This window comes from Balaenoptera physalus (genome assembly GCF_965194825.1).
Source record: "Balaenoptera physalus genome assembly, chromosome: 10".
In the NCBI taxonomy this organism is placed as follows: Eukaryota; Metazoa; Chordata; class Mammalia; order Artiodactyla; family Balaenopteridae; genus Balaenoptera; species Balaenoptera physalus.
The window spans coordinates 19,687,610-19,710,834 of NC_138889.1; the positions used below are offsets into that span (position 1 = coordinate 19,687,610).

A 23,225-nucleotide genomic window follows, 5' to 3' on the forward strand; every position below is an offset into this window, starting at 1 on the left:
ACACACCACACCGCACACGTGCACACGCGTACGCCAGACTAACACCACCAGCCCCCATAGCCAGCCTGGCGCCACGGGCCAGTCCACCTCTAAGGCGGGGACTCAGAGCCACAGCTTTATTGCAGTCAGATTTGAAACCGGCCATATAACTGGACACAGCAAAGGGTGAAGGGTGAGGCAGGGGGACCAGGGACCAAGCGTCCCATGTAAGGTCACTCGTGGGCGGTTGGAGCAGACCCTTCCTTCCCCGCAAGAGACTGTATGGCAGACCTGGGCCCTGGGACCAGAGCCGCCAGGAAGGTGGTCAGTGCAGCAATGGGCTCTTGGCCGGGGCTTTCAACTGGAAGTGGGAAACTCCTCCGAACTTTCAGCTCCTGCCCTTGCACAAAGCACGTGTGTCTGGCTGTCCTGACCGCGCCCGAAGAAAGGGGCCAAGTGACACAGACGTGAGCTGGGAGGGAACACTTCCCTCTCCTCTGTGCCTCCCTCCTTCTTCAGAAAGAGTTCTAGGATGCAAGGGCCCCTGTGGACTCAGGGGCAAGTGGTTAAAGGTGGCAGGAACCTTGGGAATAAAGAGGGAACTCACTTTGGGGGCTTGAGTCCAGGTACACGAGGAGGAGGCTGAGAGTTGGCTAGAGACACACATGCAGGAAGGGCTGAAAGGACGTCTCTGAGCCAGGGGCCCCTTCCCCAGCTACAACCTCCGTGTTCCTCTCCCCATCGCTCCACCACCCAGGGGACCAGGTTCCCGTCTCCTCTCAAGGTCTAAGGGGCAGCTGGCAAGGACAGGGAAGGGGCCCTGCCAGAAGCCCAGCTTCACTTCCACCAACCTCTCTTCCTTACAGGTAAGGAGACCACAGGTTGTCTAAACTTCCATCTGGGCTCCAGGCTCAGCCCCGGCCAGAAAGGCCAGTGAGGGCTCCTTGCCCTCTAGGAAGGCGACAATGCCCTGCTTTTAGCTCCAGAGGGCCAGCTGCAGGGGTGTGCAGCCTACCCCGTCCTGGGTGTCCAGCTGGGCACCAGCCTTGACCAGCACTCTGAGGATGGCCATGTTGCCCTTGAGGGCGGCCAGGTGGGCAGGCGTCCAGCCCACCTTGTTGCGGGCATGGACATCTGCACGGTGCTCCAGGAGGTTGATGACGCACAGGAAGGCCCCCCTCTGGACTGCCAGGTGGAGGGGCGTCCAGCCTGACTGCTCGGGAGCATTGGGGTCAGCCCCACACTGCAGCAGTGCGGACACCACCACTTCCGCCCCGTGATGGGCAGCCAGGTGCAGGGGGGTCCAGTTCATGCCTCCGGGAGCCCCCACGTCTGCGTGGCTCTCAGCCAGCAGGTGGATGATCTCCAGGTGGCCCTTGTAGGCTGCTAGATGCAGGGGCGTCCAGCCCTGGTGGGTCGGCAGCTCGAGGCTGGCGCCGTACCTGAGCAGCATCTTGCCGATAAGGTGCTTGCCCCTGGTAGTGGCGATGTGCAGTGGGCTGTAGCCTCTCTGGTCAAGGGCATCAGCGGCCGCCCCACTCTTTAACAGGTGTTGGATGGCCCTCACTTTGCCTCGTTCCACCGCCAGGTGCAGTGGTGTCCTCAGGTTTCTCTGCCGAGCATCCAGCTTGGCCCCCTGTCCTGTCAGCAGCTTGACCAGGCTGACATGGCCAAAGTAGGCGGCCACGTGGAGAGGGGTCTTGCCCTCAGCCTCCTGCAGGTTGGGGTCAGCTTGACGGGAGACCAGAAGCCGTGCCACATTCTCAAAGTTGTTCTGCACAGCCAGGTGGAGCGGGGTCCACCCCTCGTGCTCCTGGGCATCCACACGGGCCCCGTGGTCCAGGAGGAGGCGGGCAGTGCGGTCGTCCCCATTCTGGGCTGCGAAGTGCAGTGGGGCCCAGCCGTCCTCGTCCGCCAGGTTGGCGTCGGCACCGTGCTTCAGGAGCAGGGCACAGAGGTCAGGGTGCTGGTCCTGGGTGGCGACGAGGAGGGGAGTGTAGCCGCAGGCCGTCTGGCAGTCCACGTGGACCTCCTGGGCCAGCAGAAGCCTCACCCGCTCCAGGCAGCCCTGAGCCACCAGGAAGTGGAGGGGGGTGACCTTGTTCTCACGGATGCGCAGCTGCTCATCGCTCAGGACCAGGCTCTCGCTGTCTGAGAGAGGCAGGACCCGCTTCAAGTAGTCTCCTGAGTCTGCTGGGAGGAAGGTGAGATTGAGAAGAGGACCTCTTACCTGTCCAGAGGTCATCTCGGCCATCCCCCTGCCTACTGGAAGTACCAGCCAGGAACAAAGACCTAGGAGTGAGGGCAACGTCTTTCCCGGTATCCCGGATCTCTATGCAGGCTCCACTGTCCTAGAGAACTGACTCTGGCAGTTCTTCCCGTAAGGATGAGGCAGAAAGAGACCGGGGTGCAAATCCTGACTCTACCTCTTCGCATCACGTGCTCTCTGCCTCTTTGAGTTTCCAGCTCCTGATCCGTAAGGGGACACGAACAATGCCCAACCTCATGCTACCACTGGGAGGACAAATCATATCATGTAGGTAAGAACTTCCCCAGCAGTGCTTGGCACAAAGTAAATAAATGCAAATTGGAGATAAATTTGCAGCTGAGCTCTGAGATCTGAACTCCTCCTGAGCCATTAAGGACCCACTTCCTCCTGCTCTACCCAGTGGTGTATTAGAATTAAAAGCAACAATTTCCAAAACAAAAAAAACAAACAAATGAAAATCACTGCTCAGGCCAAACCCCCAGAGATTCTGATTGAATTATTCTAGGGTGGCTCAGGCATCGTATACTTTTTCATTCCCCAAGTAATTCTAATATGCAACCGGAGTTGAAAACTGACGCTCCTCCTTCCCGGCCAGGAAGGGAGGAGTCCGGCCTCAAAAGGACACAGACTTGAAGGGGAAGCAGAGCCAGGCCCCCGGGGGCATGTGCATTTCTGGAGCATAGGGCCGGGTGCCAGGAAAGGGAACACGGACTCCTGATTTGTGACAGGCCTGGGGAGGAGGGTGGGCCAGGGAGGTTGGGGAAAGGATATGGTCTGAGTCCATTTTCTCCTCCGCTGTGGGTTCTCTGCTTCCAGCTGCGCACTCTGGACTCACCACTGTCTGTTAGCTCCTGGCTGATCTCCTCACTGACCTGGGAAGGGGGAACCAGAAGACACGGGGCGGATCAGATGATCAGGGCAGTTCTGGCCTATGCCGGCCTCCACTCCTCCCTTCACCTGCCAGGACTCACATTTCACCCTGTGCTAGGAGACCCCCTCCTCTCTCATCCCTGCCACCAGCTGTGTCTAGGGGAGATCCCCGAGCAGAGGAGGCCCTGCCAGAAGGAGGTGGCCCAGGGCCTTGACTTCCCCTTGGGCCACAGGGAAGGCAGGGCGGCCCTGTGGGTTCAGCCAGGAGCCCCACGGTAGCCCACAGCTGGTTCCCAGGTGAGGGAAAGGACAGCAGAGCCGGGAGGACGCTGACCCGTAGGGTGTGAGAGCCTGGGAGAGCCGAGGTCTCCCTCTGCAGGACAGGCTCTGTTTAATGTCACACATGTGAGGGATGGCATGTCCTTCTCAGAGGCTCTGAGCCACGGCTACCAGCAGCCCTTAGAGCATCTTCGAGCAAGGTAAGAAAAGGTGTCCCCGAGTGGCTGCCTGGCTTGGCCAGCAGAGCGTGCACTGGCTCCGGTCCCCACCTGCCCCTCAGCCAGGCAGCCTCGTGAGGAGGGACCTGTGCACGCATCTTCAGTGCCTGCCGGAGACCAGGCCCGCCCCACGCGCACTCACCTCCCGGGGCCGGCACAGACACGCTGTGCAGGACACCTTCCTGGCCAGGGCCTCGCTCTCTGGGTCAGCCACAGGACTCTGGAGCAGGGACAGCAGCATGTCTGTCTCCACTGCGATGTCTGCTCCGCGAAACAGAGAGAAAGCAGAAGAAGTGACAGGCTGGCCTGCAGTTCTTCCCCATTTTAAATACCCTAATATGTCCCATGTCCCCCCTCCCAAAACCCATCCCTGGGCTCGGGGGCATCCACACATGCGCACCAGGAGGCAGGCAAGCTAGGGTCCCGCCTTGGCTCAGTGGGGCCACATTTGGCAAGTCTCTGACCCTTTTGGGGGGTCAGACCTGTTCCATAAAGCAAGGGGGCAGGACTGGGCGATCGCTAAGATGCTCACGCTTACACACATGCATACGTTTGCATAGTCCCTAAAGGAGTGGACGACCGCAAGATCCATCACGCCTGTGATCTCGTGGTCTGGGAACATTTTACAAATGAGGACACTGCAGCCTGAGAGGACGCAGGCTAACCGGGGTCTCAGAAGCAACAGAGCCGGGCCCAGATGCCTTCCAGCGATGGTTTTCTATTCTACTTCCCACAGGGTTACACATTAACCCAAAGAGACAAGACCGCGGTCCTCTTGCCACTGGCCCTCTGCCATCCACCCCCTCCACCCTCCCACCCCCTGCCAACACCGCACTGTGGTACAGAGTCTGCCCTAGTGTCACGCAGGGCCCTCCCTGCAGAGCTCTCAGGAGTGGCCCGGGGCTTCAACCACCGCTCCTGGCCCGCAGGCCCCCCCAGCCCCACCCATCTCCCTCATCCTTGTGTACAGCAGGCTGATGAGAACCTGGAAAGCAGGGCCTCTTCTTGGGGTCCTGGTCCCAACAGCGCCTCATCAGGTCCACCATCTGCTGGGCCTCAGCCGGCCACTCATCAGAGACAGGCTGCAGGGAGGGCCGCAGGCCTGCGGCCACTTGCACCATAATGGTCATCATGTTGAAGCCTGCAAGAGGGGGCCCAGGCTGTGCAGGTGCTGAGGCAGGGCCAGAGGGGCTGGGCAGGACATGGGGGCTCTGAGGACCCCGACAGGGTGGTGCACACAGCAGGGGCTCCATAAATGCACAGTGAGTTAATAACTAGATTGCAGGCTGACTTGAGGCTCAGATTTGAGCAGCTGGGTCTCTGGTCCAGCTCCAGCCCCTCCCAGGCCGAGACCAGCCATGGCCCCTCACTGCGGGCTTTTGCTGTCCAAAGACGGCAGGACTGACCAGCAGGCTCTGATTTTGAACTTTGCTGGATAATCCAAATTCCCTGACAATCTATTTACCTGACACCTGGGTGGCAGGGTTGGGGGTGAGAGAGACAGGAGAGAATACTCTGAAGCAAAGGAACTAGAGGCAGAAAGTACGGTCTGGGCTGAGGGTTGCCCTTTCTTTCACGGTCATGTGAGCTCTAGAAAGCAGGGCGAGGAAGGAAGGAGGGTGAGGACGGAAACCCTTAAAGAGCAATACGGTCCCCAACAAAAACCTGCCGCCGGCCCCTGCCCCCATGAGCCCCCAGCCTCCCAGTCCCTTCCGGGGCCCCATCTGACGGTGCCACTGTCGCCTGCTACCTGAATACGGTTTCTTCTGAGTGAGGATCTGCCAGCTGACAATCCCGAAGCTGCAGACAGGGGAAAGCGCGCCCTGAGTGGCTTTCTCGGATATCCAGCAGGGGGTGCCCCATGGACCACACAAACCCAGGCAATGCCTCTCCAGCCAGAATCCCCCCCGCATCCCTCCTCCTCCCACGTGGGCAGGGAGGGGCCAGACCTCATCCTTGTCCTGCCCTGACCTTTGGGCCTTGGGGTCCAGGCAGGGCGTTGACAACAAGCTACGCCCTGGGTATGTGGCCTGGAGCCCAGCCTCCATCTCACCTGTACACATTGTATTTGGGCCCTGGGCCCTTGTTACTCTCCAGGAACATCTCAGGGGGGATGTAGCTGAGGGTGCCCTGCAGAGCTGACCTCTTGATGTACTGCATCCGGGTCAACTGTTCCATCCACCTGGACAGGCCGAAGTCCGAAACCTGGGAGGAAGCCCGGATGGGGATGGGGGGCAATACAGTCTTGCCTCCAGAAAACTGCCTTGAGTTTCTCATCCCTCCCACTATCTTCGCTGCCAGTGTAGTGTAGCTGCTGAGACCATAAGCTCTCTCCCAGCACCACCATGTACCACAGGATGACCTTGAACAAGTTACTTATTTTCTCAGAGCCTCCATTTCCTCATCTATAAAAGGGAAACAAGACAAGTACTTAACTCACAGTGCTATTATGAGCATTAAATAAGGAAATATGCAAAAGGCACTTAGAACAGTGCCTGGCACATGGTAAGTACTTGGTAGGTGTGGCCATTACCCAAAGGGACTGTGGATAAAGTGGCATCTTTGGTGAGCTTCTGTTCATCCCACTTTCACGGGCCCTGAAGCATTGACACCATGTATATTTATCTCTGACTTTGCTTCCATCCATTGATTCATTCATACATCAATAAATGGACAATTCACTGAGGGCCAACTAGGCTGGATACTGAGGATCAGGCAGCAGATAAGAATGATGAAACCCTCGCACCCATTACTCTCCTAAGTGCTTATTCAAATAGGGGGTATAGTCACTAATGAAATAGTTTCACAAATGACTATATACTTAAAATTGGGGTTAGCAGTATGAAAAGAGAGGTACAGCGAGGGTATATAACAGGGGCCCACGGGGGTGGATCAGGGAAAACCTCCCTGAGGAGATGCTGTTTAAGCTGAGACCTGAAAGATGTGTAGGCCTTTGCTGGATAAAGAGGGAGTGGGGGAACACTGTTCCTGGAAGTGGAAACAGCATGTGCAAAGGTCTTGGGGCAGAAATGAAAGCGGGGCGTGTTTTAGGAACTGAAAAAATGGCCATCATGACCTTTCTTAAGAACATCTCATTTACACACATTCTCACTTGAAGCAAAGAATGGGATAGAGATTATTCTACCCACATTAGAAATGGAAGACTGACATCCAAAGAGGGTTTTTGCAGGCATCCTGATACCCAGTTTCATGCACCAAATTTCATTGTGCGTCTATCTGTTGTAGGTGTGATCCCTGCCTTCGGTGTTTGTCCATGAAGGGAGCTGCTTAAAACTCTTGACAGGGGACTTCCCTGGTGGTCCAGTGGCTAAGACTCCACACTCCCAATGCAGGGAGCCCGGGTTCGATCCCTGGTCAGGGAACTAGATTCCACGTGCATGCCGCAACTAAAAAGATCCCACATGCTGCAACTAGAGATCCCACATGCCGCAACAAAGATCTGGCACAGCCAAATAAATAAATAAATAAATATTTTAAAAAACAACAACAAAAACTCTTGACAGGCTAGTCAGGCAGTAAATAATCCTGTTCATCTGGAGAAGGCTCTGGAGCAAAGGGGGCAGAGGGGTTCACTAGGGTCCTTACCTTGACATGCATGTGGCTGTCCAGGAGGATGTTGCCTGGCTTGAGGTCCAGGTGGAACAGTGGTGGGTTAATGCTGTGGAGGAAGTTCATGGCCAAGCCGGTCTCATGGATGATGCGGAACTTGAGCTGCCAGCAGAGGCTGTGGGTGGGCAGCATCTTCTCCAGGGAGCCGTTGGCCATGAACTCCATCACAATACCCAGGGGCTGCTCGCATACCCCGTAGATGGACACGATGTGTTGAAACTTGATCTTCTCCATTTTGGTTGCTTCTTCAATGAGGCAATTCACATCAGAGCTATGGAGGGGCAGGAGCGAGAGATGGAAGGAGCTGACCCTTTAATTACAAGAGCAACTAGCAGGACACACAAACTAGACTTGATACCAGGCTGTGCAGACCCAGAGATGCCTTGGGAGCTTGCAAGGTAATGGAGGGGGAAAGAGAGACACGAGAGGATGCCCAGTGGATGCATAGATTAGGGTCCAGATGGCTCCAGCAACAAGACAGGAAGTAAAGGGGTCTGCAAATTTAGGAGCCAGCCCATTCTACAAAGGCGGCCACAAAAAGCCTGCTGTTTATTCTGGCCACTTCTATATGTCTACCTCCCCTAGGAGATCGCAAGCCCATGGAGGACCAAAATTATGCCTCCTGCTTCTCTTTTAAAACATGATTTATTGAGGAACCACCTCACAACGGTCAGAATGGCCATCATTAAAAAGTCTACAAATAACAAATCCTGGAGAGGATGTGGAAAAAAGGGAACTCTCCTACACTTTTGGTGGGAATGTAAATTGGTGCAGCCACTGTGGAAAACAGAAAACTAAAAATAGAGCTACTGTGTGATCCAGCAATCCCACTCCTCAGCATATATCCAGACAAAACTATAACTCAAAAAGATATATGTACCCCTATGTTCATAGCAGCACTATTCACAATAGCCAAGACATGGAAACAACCTAAATGCCCATTGACAGATGAGTGGATAAAGAAGATGTGGAACATATATGCAATGGAATACTACTCAGCCATAAAAAATGAAATAATGCCATGTGTAGCAACATGGATACAACTAGAGATTATCATACTAAATGAAGTAAGTCAGAAAGAGAAAGACGAATACCATATGATATCATTTATATGTGGAATCTAAAATATGACACAAATGAACCTATCTATGAAACAGAATCAAGGACACAGAACAGACTGGTGATTGCCAAGGGGCAGGGAGTTGGGGGAGGGATGGAGTGGGAGGTGGGGTTAGCAGATGTAAGCCTTTATATATAGAACGGATAAACAACAAGGTCCTACTGTAGAGCACAGAGAACTATATTCAATATCCTATGATAAACCATAATGGAAAAGAATATTTTAAAAAATAATGTATATATATATGTATATATATATGTATAACTGAATCACTTTGCTGTATAGCAGAAATTAACACAACATTGTAAATAAACTATATCTCAATAAAAAATATTGAAAAAATATGTCACTTATTGCCTTTTTGATGATTAAAGTAATATACACACCTTGTAGAACATCTAGGGAATAGAAAAGAAAATTAGGGAATTCCCTGGCGGTCCAGTGGTTAGGACTCAGTGCTTTCACTGTGGGGCCTGGGTTCGATCCCTAGTTGGGGAACTAAGATTCCACAAGCCTCATGGCACAGCCAAAAAAATAATAATAATAATAATAGTAATAATAATTAAATCATCAGTAACCCAACCTTCCAGAGTTGGCCTCTGTTAATAATTTAGCGTATCCTTTTACAATACATTTCAAGGAACCTCTCTCCTTTTCTCCCTCCCTCTCACTCCTTTCTCCTCCACTCCCTCTTGCCATCACATAGTGTGGGCTGTTTTGCGATCTGCTTTTCCCTGTTGGTGTAGCGGAGCACTTCCTGCATCGTTATTCTCTCAAAGCAAGCTCGGTAATGGCTGCATGGGATTCCATTTTGGAGATGAAGTATAAGTTTTCATCTTTGTACTCCCCACAGCACATGGCCACGTACAGCACAAGGCATGTTTGTTGAACTGAAGAGAAGTCAATACTGAAGGGAAAGCCTTACAAAATAAGCATTTGCAAACCTTTCACTCTTTTCACTGTACGTGCCACAAAACAGTAAATATGCAAATTGTTATAAATTGTTCTGGGATTGGAGGGATGAAGATTAAGGAGAAATGACATTTTTTAAAAGGCAGAGTATTTGCAAAGCTGCATTGGCACTGCAGTCGGAGGCTGCTGGAAATGTGCTCACAGGGCCTCCCTGGGAAGCCAGCCAGAGACTCCTCAGCTCCAGGAAAAAGTACCTGCTCTCCCTCGCATCTGGACAGGTTAGCTAGTCCTGGTTTCTGCCATTCTTGTCTTTACTTCTCTACTGTTCAAGGGCTCTCCCCTCCACCTCTGCAATATATATATTTTTTTAATCTGTCTCCTCTTGTACTTTTGAAGTCACAAGAACTGAGAAGACATCTGTCATGAAGTGGAAAAAGCAAGGGATCTGGGATCGCATTGCCCTGCTTTCAAATCCCAATTTCACCTTATTCTCTGTATGACCTTGAAGAAGCAAACTCTCTGGGCCTCAGTTTCTTAACTGTAAAATGGGAACAACAGTAACTTGCACAACTCCCCTGGACACCCCGACTTCTTGAAAGTGTTTGCTACACCTGTTGTCTTTCTCTTTTCTTCATCCCTCCCCCCATCCCCTTTCATCTGGTTTCTGGTCTTAATACCTCACTGACAGGCTGTTGCTAATCACCAATGACCCCCATGTTGCTGTAGCCTACAAGCAATTTTCCGTTCTCAGTGTAGGGTCAGTGCCTACTTTGCAGGCTCCTATTGTGTTACCTGATCATTAGGCCCAGTCCCAGGCCCTCTTCTTTCCTCTTCTCATTCCGTACTCTGTCTCTAGGCGATCTCAGCATCTCCAACTGGGTATTCAACACTTTACGTGTCTAAAGCTGAACTCTTGATTCTCCCCTCAAACCCACTGCCTCGTCAGCCTTCCCCATCTCAGTGAACGGGGCCTCCATCTCTCTAGTCCTCAAAGATCTTGCTTAACCTTGACTCCTCTCTTCCTCTCCCTCCCAGAAGCTGCCCCTCAGCACATTCCATCAGCTTTACCTTCAAAATATAGCAAGAATCTGACCACTGGTGACCACCTCTATCCATTGGCATCTTGGCCCAAGCCTCCTAACTGGTGCCTTTGCTTCTCTCTCTTCCCTTCCACCAGCAGCCAGAGTGGTACTTTTAAAATGTCAGTCAGAGCATGTAACTGCTCTGCTCAGGACTGTCCAGTGGCTCTCTTCTCATTCATAATAAAAGTTAAAGTTCTTACAACGGCCTACGAAGCCCTCTGTGACCTGCTCCACCATGTCAAGCTTGTTCCCTCCTCAGGACCTTTGCATTTGCTCGTCCCTCTGCCTAGAACACTAAGAGAGCCTGAGAGAGCCACATGGTTTGCTCTTTCTTTGCTTCAAATCTCTATTCTCAAACAGTACTTAATTAGTAAGGATTTCAAGCCTATAGAAAATAGCAACCCTACTCCATCAATCCTTATCCCCCCCCAGAAGAGGAGAATGAAGGAGGAGAAGATGAACACAAGGAAGAGGAGAAAAATGGTGAGGAGGAAGAGTCTGATGATGAAGAGGAAGATGCAGAAGGGGAAGGGGATGAAGATGAAGTCAAGGGAGGGAAGAATTTGGATGTGATGGAGAAGTTGATAAGAGGAAGACAATGAGGATGAGGATGAAGGGGAGGAAGAAAATGGGAAAGCTGAAAGAAAGACTCCAAATAACCTGCACAAAAAAACTACCTTGCTTTATTTTTTCTTGAGTTCCGTATTGTCTGGACTGCTCAAATGGAGTTGGCAGCTTTTTTTTTTAAGGTAGCTGTGATACAAACCCTAGGACACCCACCCACGCAAAGAACCAAAGAAGAGTTCCTTTGACATTCTGCCTTCATCCATTTAGTCCCTCTTGGGAATCTACCACCAAGCATTATAACAAATTTATAAGCAACAACAAAATTATAAGCATTGTCAGAGTTTCGTGTAAGACCCTTGCGGTAGGGTGGAGAGCTGAGATTCGTAAGTCAACCATGTGTGGCTACCACTTACACTGAGATTGTAACAGCATTTTTACTTTCTGTACAACAAAGAGGCTTGGTAAATAAAATCTTAACATGTTGGGCAAAAAAGCCCACAAATTACTATTTTTTGGAAGATCAAAAAAATTTTTTGGAAGATCAGACTACTCAACTCTCCTTAGGTATTTTAATCAAAGAAAATGTCAGGTGGTTTGTAAGCGATATAGATAAAAATATTTATTTGTTTGTTTGTTTTCTGTCTTCCTCCATTAGATTATAAACTCCACAAGGGCAGGGACTTTGTTTTGTTCACTTAGTGCTTAGAATGAGTGAACATCATCTATGCCCTAGCTTCAAATACACCTATAACAAATGACTCACAAATTTTAGTACTGTTAGCTCAGAGCTTTACTCTGAAGTCTACTTGACAATTCTTCTTGGTTGTTTAAAGGCACCTTAAACTCAACATGGAAAGCTTTCCTCTCTTCACCCACTTAACTCAGACTCATCTTTCATATTTCAGCTCAAGTGTAACTTCCTCAGGGAAGCCTTTTCTGATCTCAAACTCCAATAATAAGCCTTCATGGAACCACAACTCTCTCCTTTCTTGCACCTCTCACAGCAGCACACTTACATTTACATGTGGGGTTATCTGATTAATGCCTTTTCTCCCCTATCTGCAAGCTCCAGGAGAATATCTCCAGGGCCATATCTGTGGCATTCATCATTATATCTCAGGGTCCAGCACAGAGCCTGGCACATAGTAGGTGAGTAATAAACATTCATCAGGAGGACAAATGAATGAGATGACGGAAGGAGGATCCAGTGAAGTCATACTCGTGAAACTCCTAGTATAGCACTCCACACGTGGCAGGCATTGATTGCTGTAAATCCCTGAGTCCTTTCCACCCAAGGATTCCTGGAATTGGGAAGGGAACTGAGATGGGAGTTACTGTCAGTGTCTCATGAGTAGTCTTGTCAATGCCATCTGTTTCCTGTTGTTCTTTGCTTCAAAGGCTGTAAATGATTTGAATAGATCCTAGAATAACCTGACTCTACTCCCAAGCCAGGATGTTGAGGGAGGAAGGTGGGTGAGTCTGGGGCTATCTCACTTTGCCCTTACTCATTAAGCAGGCGGGGGTCTGGGAGTGAGAGAAGGGACTTGGGTGTGTGGGACCGGAGGCTGTGTCTTGGGAGCTTGCATAGTGACCACAGAGAATGACCAGAAAAGATGCCAATAGGAGTTGCTCCCTGCACCCCCAACGCCCTCTAGGTGATGTCCCAGGAGGCTTGGGAGGGGGACATGGTTATCATCTCGGACTTCACATCCAAGAGTCTCCATGGCTGCACGAGGGGCGAGGGCACAGCCAGTACCAGCAAAGATGGGTTGAAGCAATGAGAAGGCAGAGATGGGTGGAAGCAATGGGAAAGAGATAGTAAGAGGGAAAAGGAGGCCTGCCAGGGAGTGGTCATAGTATGTATAATGGGACCTGGGAGAAGCCAGAGACAAAAACAAGGACGGAGACAGCAGCATTCCAGGCTTGACCTGCTGGCAGTGCCGGTGAGTAAGTGTCCTGGACAGGCTCTCAGGCCAGCAGGCTGGGCCTGTGATTCCCCCCAGGTCACTGACCATCACTGAGCCAAGTGCCACAGGCTCTGGGCGAGCCCAGCCCTGCCCGCCCTGCGAGTTAGGGGGTGGGTAGGAGGGTGGCAGAGCGTCATCCAGCGCAGTCATCACCAAGCTGACACCCGGAAGGAAGGTGAGGCTGGAAAGAAGGAGGCGGGACCAGTTTGGGAGGTTGGATGGAACAAAGGCATATTTGGAGGGTAGTTCCTGCTCACCTTTGACCTCTGTGCATTTCACACATAGGTTTGATTCCACAAACAGAGCCAAGTTTATTTCAGAGCCGGAAACAGTCAGGGCTGTGCCTGGGGAGCTCAGGCCACAGGACAGAGTTTAGAAAAGTGGAGAGGACAATCCTCAGCCTCAACCCGGCCGCCCCTCCCTCGGGAGCTCCCCGGGCCTCGGTTTTCCCTCCGCAAAAGGAGGGGGGAGGCAGGCGGGTACCTGGTGGTGTCAGGCTGGAGGCAGCGGGAGCACTTGATGGCGTACTCGGTCCGCCAGCGCTTGTGCCGCGCCTGGAACACCTGGCTGAAGCCGCCGCTCGCCACTGGGCGCCAGGTGCCCTCGAAGTCGTCGCGGGTGAAGACGGGGAGGCCGCCCAGCCGCTGCTCCACGCCCGCGGCCATGGGGTCGGCGCGGCCCGGGCCCTCCAAGCCCCGCGCGCTCCCGGCCGGCCGGGCTGCACCCGCCGCTTCCTGCGCGGCAGGTTCCGGGAGGGTGGGGATGGGGAGGCGGGCGGCCCTCCCTCCTTCCCCTTGCGAGCGAGGAGGAACTGCTTCAGCCCTGCGAGGGCGGGGAAAGCCAGCCTGAGCCCTGAGGCCCCGGGCAGCGATGGGGGCCCGGACCGGAAAGAGGGTTCGTCTCGCCGCAGCACCCCAAAAGACCCTGCCCGTCCCACTATCCTTCCTCAGTCTCGGCCTGTGATTTTTCCCACCCCCAGCTTGATCCTGGGTAGGTGCTGGGAGTGGAAGATGTCCTGAAATTAGAAACAGGAGTCTGGCCAGAGCAGTTGGCCCCCTTTGATTTGGACCTAACTCTACGTGGAAGTAGATTCATTTATTCATGCAACTTATAAGTCCTGAGGGTTTATAAAAGGTTCAGGGCTCTGCCAGGGGTCTCCATTGTAGAGCTAGGGGCCTGGAACCCACCCTTCCATAGCAAGTCTGGAGTAAAAAAGTTGTAATGGGGATTTTCTGGTCTGAATCAGTTGGCTTGGCTGACTTAATGCTTCCTTTGTTGTTGATGGCTTTTGTTTCTTTTTGTTTGTTTCAGTCTCTGAATGCAAAAGGCCACCAAGGAGGGGTCAGCAGGATCCATGGGGTGAGAGGCTGGACCTCTGTCTGCAGGGAGCTCCCCTTCTTGGCACTGCTTTTGGCCCCAACCTCAGAGGGATGAGTGCTGGGTCTGGGGTTGACCATGGGGGAGGTGAACTCCTTAGCCCAGTTACTGGGGTGGCTTGTTGCCAGGGGCCAGAGATGAGGCTCAGGGAACAGCTGGAGCATGACTGGGGCAGCCTGGGAGGAGACGAACACAGAGCAGGGTGGGGCTGTGGAGGAATCTGATCAAGGGCTCAGTGCAGAGACTTGGGGCAGGAGGGGAGAAAATGCACCTGCAGAGGCAAACGTGGCTTCTGGACAGATGTGAAGCTGTCCTGGTGGGTAAAGTTAGCCAATGGCAGAGGGAAGGGAGGTGTCCTAGGGAAGCACATCTGGGTGGCCTCCACTTCCTTTCTCCGAACTCCCTACTTCCTTCCTCTTTCCTGGCATCCACTGTGGGAGGTCCCTTGGTCCTTGTCTGGGGATACAAGTGAGGATACAGGAAAGCTTCCTGGTGCTGAACCTGGGCGGGGGGCAGGGTGTCTCTGGGTTTTGGGTCCATGGACTTGCCCTCTCACCTGAGAGACCCCCAGAACAGAGAAGATTATAAGTGCTTGAACAGGTGGCTTTCCCAGGGCCATTCCAGGGCAGGTGCTGCTGAAGGAACTGTCACAGAGCAGTGGAGGGTAGGTCACTTCTCACCTGCAGCTGGGCAGGTGAGCCAAAGTCCACAGGGAACCCCCAGAGTGACCATCCTCAAGTTTGAGGAGCCTGCCTACCAGAGGAGGACATGCCTTGCCTTTGGCCCTAACCTGTAGAGCCCTATATCCTGACTCCTACCAGACTCCTGGGGAGCAGCGTGGCCATGATAGGTGAGCAGGGACCCCAGGTGGGAGTTGGGGCACTTGCTCTTCCCATAACAATTTACCCGCCTTCCCCAGGATGAATTCTGGTGGGCAGAGTGAAAACTGAAGATTGGCCCGGAGACAGTGCCACTATTGAGCCTTAACTTTGTTCCAAGATCAGTAGTTCCTTTACCTACTGTACAAACTTTATAGATATGATCTTGTTTAAATCCACAACAACAGTATGAGGTTAATATCTCCCCATTTGTGAGGGATGGGGGAACCAGGCTTGAAGAAAGTAAGTAGTGAATGGCCACATAACTAGTAAGTGGGAGTTGAGATTCAAACCCAGGTCTGTTTGGTCCCTGTGGAAAGGGTTGGGCATAACAGGAGCCTTTAAAGGATATGGGAGGAAAGGAGGGAAGGGGGTCATGCTTCCTGGAAGAGGGTGGAGGCGATGGAAACTGTTCCAGAGCAGGAGACATACCCCAAAGACAATGTCAGAAGGAGGCCCTGGCTTGCTTTGGTTGGAGCAAGACAGGGCCCGACAGAACTTACTGCCCCTGGAGCAGCCCTGCCTACTCCTGACAAGTCTCAAACCCTCCCCCAGGGAAGCTTGGAAGATGACAGAGGATATTATTGTCAAGGAGATCAAGAGACCAAGGAGAATGCTTCTCAGCTTCTGCTGGGTGGGTGAGCATGGAGATTGGGAAGGTGGCCCACTGGACCTAAGGAAGGTTGACTCTGATCTCTGACCCTCAACATGATCTATCTAGGCCACTGGGGGAAATACCAGGGTCAAATGGCCTGAATCCATTAAGAAATTCCCCTTGGACCAGTTACACTTGAAGTGGCTCTCTAGGGAGAGCAAGAAACCAGAAGCTGCCATTGGCCCTCTGCAGAGACCATCACAGGAATGCTGGAGAATCATCCCTGTGGGAGGAGATACCCAGGGCTCAAGGCAGGTGTCAGAATCCCGAATAAAACTCTTCTTCATTTCTTTACGGGGTGGGCGGAAGGACACGAAGGACCTGGCATGTGTTACCGTTGACCTATCATCTGTTGAAACAGCCAAGCTGAGGGATCAGGCACCCCTGAGGCTTCGGAAGAATCTGGCAAAATAGATATGTGCCTATACCTATAACTACAAAATAGATATGTACCTGTAGCTGTGCTCTCTGAAGTGGGCCAGGACAAAAGCCTAGTAGTCTTTGGAAAAACTCTGAGAGAAGTAAGGGGAGGGGCTCTTTCTGAATGTAAAGTCACAGAGGCAGAGAGTTCCTGGATCCCTCATTAATAGGTAGGGTAATACTTAGGGATCTGGGAAAGAACAAGGTCAATCTATAGACTGCTGATTTTTTTCCCAGTGGTCTGAATGCTGAAGTTCCTAGGTCCTGCCTGCCTAAGAAGTCCACAGCCAGTGGGTGGAGAGCAGAGAGCTGGAGAGGAAAGCTCCACCTTCACTGCCCTCCTACCCATGAACGGGAATGGGTGTGATGAATGGAAATGAACTACTAGGGTAGTCTGACCATGATCCAATCCCACCAGAAAGAGCAAGAAACATGGTCTAACCATAGGAATTTTGCTCCAAGATACTCCGAATCCTTCCTATTGACTCTATCAATATATTTTACTTTGGCAGATCAGGGATGAAAATTTTCCAGACTCAGAATTATTAAATGAATTTTGGTGTCTGATTGTTCTGGGGGCGAGCCTGCCACCCCCAGACCAGTGGGTTGGTAGTGCAGCTCTGCAATACTTTGAAAGATGCTGAAATCCAATATGAGCCTTTCCCCAGACCGGAATGACAAGCTCTTTGCATACAGGGAAGTTCCCCAATCTGTCCCCATTCTCCACCCTGCAAACATGTCACAGAAGGACACCTGGACGAGTTGTGGCAGGCTCCAACGTCTGGTAGCCCATGAACCGAGGTGAGGGCAAGGTTAGTCAAGATGAAGGAATGTGTTCAAGAAACCGGGACACCTGCCCAGGAAGGAAGACTCTCCCAGAAAGAAAGGGAAGGAATGAGGCGGTGGCAGCAGGGCTTAAATGCAAGAGCATGTGAGTCAGGTAGACCTGCTTTCAAACTATGGCTTTTTTCCTACCACCTGTCAGCAGTCGGGCCTTGGTCAGATTACCAAATCTCTCTAGGTTCCTCCATCTGTGAAATGGGATGATAATATAATACAATACTCATTTCAGGTGGTTGCTGAAAGGATTAACCTTTTAAAAATATACCTAAAAGGACACCCATAGGCAAAAATATGAACCAACCTCGACCTCACATTATCAAAAAATTATCTCAGAATGGATCATTGGCTTAAATGTAAAATGTAAAACTATAAAACTTTTAGAAAAAAAGAACAGGTGAAAATATTCTGAACATAGGGTTAGGCAAAAAGTTCTTAGGCTTAACACCAAAAGCAGAACCCACAAAAGGAAGAGTTGAGAAATTGAACTTACTCAAAATTAAAAAGTTTCACAGTGTGAAAGATTCTGGGATGAGAATGAAAAGTCAAACTGCAGATGAAGAGAAAATATTTGCAAAGCACATATTTGACTAAGTGCTAATTTTCTAGATATATAAGGAACCCTCCAAACGCAATAGTTAAAAACAAACAAACAAAAAAGCTGTCCAATTAGAAAATGGAGAGAAGACATGAACAGACATTTCAATGAAGAGGATATACAGATGGCGTAACAGGGAAGAACAAACCAGACTCCATATTAGGTCTGTTCCTTTTACTGTAACGTTTGTATTCTATGGGTTTTGCTTCAAGTTTAGAATGTTGCCTGTAGACTGAAATATACAGGATAGCCCATTCTCAAGTCTCTGACATTTAAGGGTATAACACTTTTCCATTCAAATAGAGATGAAAAGTGCAGAACAGAGAATAACATTTGTCTTGTTGGAGGTTTACAGGAACATCGTGACCTGACCTAGGTAGACAGCTGCAAGAACAAAGGATTCCTACACCAAGAAGTGTGCAAGAACCAAGCATGCCCCTCCCTCATCTGGCCTTTAACAATGCTTTGCTGACTATTTACAATAGCCAGGACATGGAAGCAACCTATGTGTCCATTGACAGATGAATGGATAAAGAAGATGTGGCACATATGTACAATGGAATATTACTCAGCCATAAAAAGAAACGAAATTGAGTTATTTGTAGTGAGGTGGATGGACCTAGAGTCCGTCATACAGAGTGAAGTAAGTCAGAAAGAGAAAAACAAATACCGTATGCTAACACATATATATAGAATCTAAAAAAAAAAAAAAAGGTTCTGAAGAACCTAGGGGCAGGGGTAGGACAGGAATAAAGATGCAGATGTAGAGAATGGACTTGAGGACACAGGGAGGGGGAAGGGTAAGTGAGAGAGTGGCATGGACATATATACACTACCAAATGTAAAATAGAGAGCTAGTGGGAAGCAGCCGCATAGCACAGGGAGATCAGTTCCGGTGATTTGTGACCACCTAGTTGGGTGGGATAGGGAGGGTGGGAGGGAGACGCAAGAGGGAAGGGATATGGGGATATATGTACACGTATAGCTAATTCACTTTGTTATACAGCAGACACCAACACAACATTGTAAAGCAATTATACTCCAATAAAGATGTAAAAAAAAAAAATGCTGAAAACTTTCAGGGAGTTTGGGTTTTTTGGGCATGAGCCACCCATCTCCTTGCATGGTCCTCCAATAAACCTTTCTCTGCTCCACCCTTTGACGTTTTGGTTTGTTTAGCCTCACTGTGTGTCTGGTGCATGAACTTGCATTCAGTAACAATGGCTAATAAGTGCATGAAACGATGTTAACATTAGCCATTAAGGAAATGCAAACTGCATCACTACACACCTATGAGATTGACTCAAATTAAAAAAAGACATCACCAAATGCAAGTGAAGATCACTGACATGTTGCTGGTGGGAATGGAAAATTGTACAGCCACTCTAGAAGTTTCTTATAAAACTAAACATACAGTTACCATACAACCTAGCAAAAGCACGTTGGGCATCTGTCCTAGAGAAACGAAAACATATGTTCACACAAAAACCTTAACCTCAATTTTCATAGCAACTTTATTGGTAGTAGCTGAAATCTGAAAACAGCCTAGCTATCCTTCAACAGGTGAATGTTAAACAAACTGGGATATGGCTACTGTGGAACACTACTCAGCAATAAAAAAGAAGGAACTAGAGATGCACATAACAACGTGATGAATCTCCAGGGAATTCTGTTGAGTGAAAAAAGCCAGTCCCAAAAGATTACATTTATATTAGATTTTTGGAATGACAAATTTCTAGAGATAGAGAACAGATTAGTGGTTGTCAGAGGTGGGGGGTGGAGTGGAGGTGGCTATAAAAGGGCAGCACAAGGTACTGTCTGTATCTTGACAGTAGTGGTGGTCACAAGAATTACACAAGTGATAAAACTGCAATGAACTCAACACACACACGAGTGCATTAAAACTGGTGAAATTTTGAATAAGATTTGTGGATTGTATCATTGTCAATTTCCTGGTTGTGCTATTGTGCTATAGTTAGGTAAGGTGTTACCATTTGCTTGGTGAAAGGTGTAAGGGATCTCTGCATTATTTCTTACAATTGCATGTTTATCTATAATTATCTCAAAACAAAAAGTTTTAACAATGCCTGTAAAGCCCCCTTCCTCCATCTCCTCCTCTAATTTCCCTCTATCTTCTTCATCCTCCTCCCATTTCCCCTCCTCCCCCTCCTCCTCTTTCTTTCCTCCTCCTTTTATTCCCCCTCCCCTCCCCCTCCTCCCCCTCTCTCCTCCTCTCCCTCCCCCTCCTCCCCCTCTCTCCTCCTCTCCCTCCTCCTCCTCCCCCTCCTCCTCCTCTTTCTCCTTGTTATTTCCAGGCAACATTACATTCTCAGAAGAAAAATCTTTCCATTACAGCGGAAAGAGAGTGAGTAATCTAACATTTACCACAGAAAGCCTGGAAAATACCTGGCCGCCCATGGACACACAGAAGCCCTAAAGAGGGAGAGCAAAGGCCACTGTGTTAAAACGTCTGAGGCAGGAGAGGATGGTGGGAGGAAGCCATCCAGTTCCTTCTAAAACTCAATACTCTCACCCAGGTGATTTGGTCAGATAAGCTGGAACTTCTGGATAAAACCAGAATTACATCTAATAAACCAAATTTGAAATAGTCATTCAGAGAAAGACAGAAAAAAGATCTACTTACCATTCTCAGAATTATTTCAGTGCTCTCTCTATTCAGCATACCTCACCGAGGCTTGTGAGATTGTGGTCCAGCAGTTGAGATGTGCAGGCATCAGGTGTGGGCTGGGCTGTAAAGCCAGGGGCACCAGCATGGCTTCACGGGGGCCACAGGATGTCCCCACCTGGCCTGCTGCTAGTCAGGAGGACCCGATGGTGAGGGGCTGGCATATATATCTGCTGGGTTTGTTCTACCCAGGCTGATGGTCTTATTTCTTCAGAAAAAGAGCCCCTCTTAGGACCAAAATGAGTACAGAAGCAGGAGTGAGAATGGGATAAACCGAGGATGGAGTACAAGCATTTCTGGATTTGGCAGGATATCCATTCTTTCCCCCTGATATAAAACACCAGGCTCCCCTTAGAACGGCTTTTGATAAAAACTATTTTAAGTGTCAAGAAGGCAGAAATGGAAACCCTGTGTTTCAGGAAAGACAGTTCTCATTGTCATAATTATGACCACAGGTTCTTTGTAGCCTTGGGGGCTTGTGATCCTGGTTGGGTCCATATCAAAATAAGAAACAAATGTCCCAAGAACCCTGCCACCTCAATCAGCTTAGAAGAAACGCTTGGCCATGGTCAGGGCTTTAGAGAACTTCGGTCTTACCCTGGGCCTCCTCAGGCTTAGAGTTCTACACTGGATCCAAGAGATCATGGTCAATATCTTCTCTAGGAGTTACAAAGGGGCTTTGAATTTAAATATGAACACTTTTAATTTAATAACAAGTCAGGCAGGGAGATGTGAAGAAAAGAACTGAGACTCCTTTAGCAGGGACCCTGGAGGGAAAATACCCCCCAGACATCAACCTTGAGAATGGTCGGGGCTGGATTGTCTGCCTGGGCATCAGCCAGCCTCCTCTTTCCTCTGGGCCCTTCCAGGGTTGGCAGGAGCCAGGAGGAGTGGGACCAGAGAGAGACCCAATTGCTAAAAGGTGGCTTTCTCAGGTTGTACCGAGACAGGCTGGGACCTGGTACCTGGGGCCTTTGCTGCAGTGCTTGCACCTGGACAAACATCTCCTCGAGCAACAGAATACAAAGAAACTATAGGGACTAAAATATCTGCGTGCATGCGCAGTTGGGGCAAATTATGTACAAGATACAGAAAGGCCAAACCCAACTGCCCTTCCAAGGTGCCGAGGTGCTGGGAGCAAAAGCAGGGTACTGCGCATGATCTCTGCACACAGCACCACCAAGGGGGTGGGCAGACCACCCAACACACAGATCCATCTCCACCCTCACCCTGTTTGAGGGATCGAGCTAGGGCACCTGTCGCTTGTTCTCGCTCTCTCATGCTGCAGCACAGGCCCCAGGAAAGCCTTGCCTGAATTCCTCATGTGGCCTCTTATCAATTCCTCTTGATTAAAGAGTCCAAGAACCCAGGTAGGTAACAGTACAAAAGGAAGCGCTGGAAGCTTGCTGGCTCTGAAGGACAAGAGAAGGACTTCTAAGATGCAACTGATTTCATGCCTCTTGTATTGTGTTTCCTTTTTGTTTACCTTACTGTTTAGTAAAGGTCTTTCTTCCTTTTTTTTTTTTTTTTTTTTTTTTTTAAGGTTAGGAAAATTAGACTACTTTGGGCACACTAAAAGAAACCAAAAAAAGATTTTGTTTGTTTGTTTGTTCGCCATCTGGTTTAGGCGATTGTGAAGAACACAACTCTTAAAAGTCAAACCTCAAATAGACTAGTAGAAGGTAAGCTCCTGGACAGGAATTGTGGTGTGTCTTGTTCACTGCTGTGTTCTCAGCACATGGCATAGAGCTTGGAGGGAGCTCAAGTCATATCTGATAGTGAATGAATGAATGAAGGAAGGAATAAATGGAAAAGTGAAGCTCAGGGATAGAGGCTGACTTTTGGGGTCCCTCCGACATTTCTCCAGGGTCCTCTCTTTTCCCAGTGAGTTCCTCCTCCTGTTACAGTTTCCACTTCTGCCCACACCCCAGGGCCAAGCTGCAGGAGCACATAACATTTACACTGACACTTTTAGGGTAAGTAGATCTTAAGCAAGGTAAAGGGGACAAGGGGAATCAGCTGGAGGGTATCGATAAGGGCTCTTTTGGTAACAGTGACAATTCAAACTGGCTGAAGCAAAAGGGGGACTTGTTATCTCACATAACTGGGAAGCCCAACGATAACCTCAGGCACAGCTGGATCTGGGGGCTCCAACAATATTTTCAGAGCTCTCTTTAACTCCATCTGTTGGTTCTGCTTTCCTCTATGATGACTCCATTCTCAGTGAAGGCCTTCTCAAGGATGGTAAAATCTCCACCAGCACAGCTCCAAACTCAGGTCCTAGTCCTCTGAGCAACCTCAGTGAAAGTAAGAGCTCCTCTCTTTCTTTTGTTCTCCGTGTCTGGGCTGAGCTCTGATTGGCTCTCTTCAGGTCACATGACCGCCTCTGAACCAATCACTATGATGAAAGGGATGTACAATGCTATGATTGGCTTGCATTCCATGCCCATCTCTGGAACCAGGGTTAAAATCAGCTCCACCTAAATCATGTGGTTCATGCATGGGGAGGAGTGGTTCTCCAAGGAAGATTGAGGTGTCATTTGTACAACAGGGGGAATGGGTGCTGGGCAAGCAAATCAACTGTCCAGTCTACAAGGAAATAGCAAGTCAAAGGCCCTGACCCAGAGAAGTGAGCTGGTCAATCTGAGGTCATAAACATGACTAGGGCAGAGCTGGGCCTCAGGCTCTTGGTCCATGCTGGTCCCAGAGTGGAGCAGAAAGAACCCACTGGGGCCCCTTTGGTTGGCCTCCTGCTGCTGAACAAACAGTGTTCCCTGGCCACCCCTGCAGATGCTGATCTTCTTTTCTCAATGACTCTGGTTACAGTAGCAAACAGCCCAACTATACGAAAATCTTTATTTCAAAAACACCATTCCTG

The 23,225-nt window shown here is 50.0% G+C and overlaps 1 protein-coding gene across 1 annotated transcript; it reads right to left on the reverse strand.

Annotated features, from left to right (window-relative positions):
- Positions 1-102: 102 nt before the first annotated feature.
- On the reverse strand, positions 103-13,700 carry ANKK1 (ankyrin repeat and kinase domain containing 1). Its single transcript, XM_082411074.1, has 8 exons — positions 13,377-13,700; positions 7,222-7,516; positions 5,669-5,820; positions 5,366-5,415; positions 4,601-4,756; positions 3,758-3,876; positions 3,084-3,120; positions 103-2,169 (listed from the first exon to the last, which is right to left on the reverse strand). The coding sequence occupies exons 1-8, from the start codon at positions 13,556-13,558 to the stop codon at positions 956-958; spliced, it is 2,205 nt and encodes a 734-aa protein (XP_082267200.1). The 5' UTR covers positions 13,559-13,700; the 3' UTR covers positions 103-955.
- Between the last annotated feature and the right edge of the window lie 9,525 nt (positions 13,701-23,225).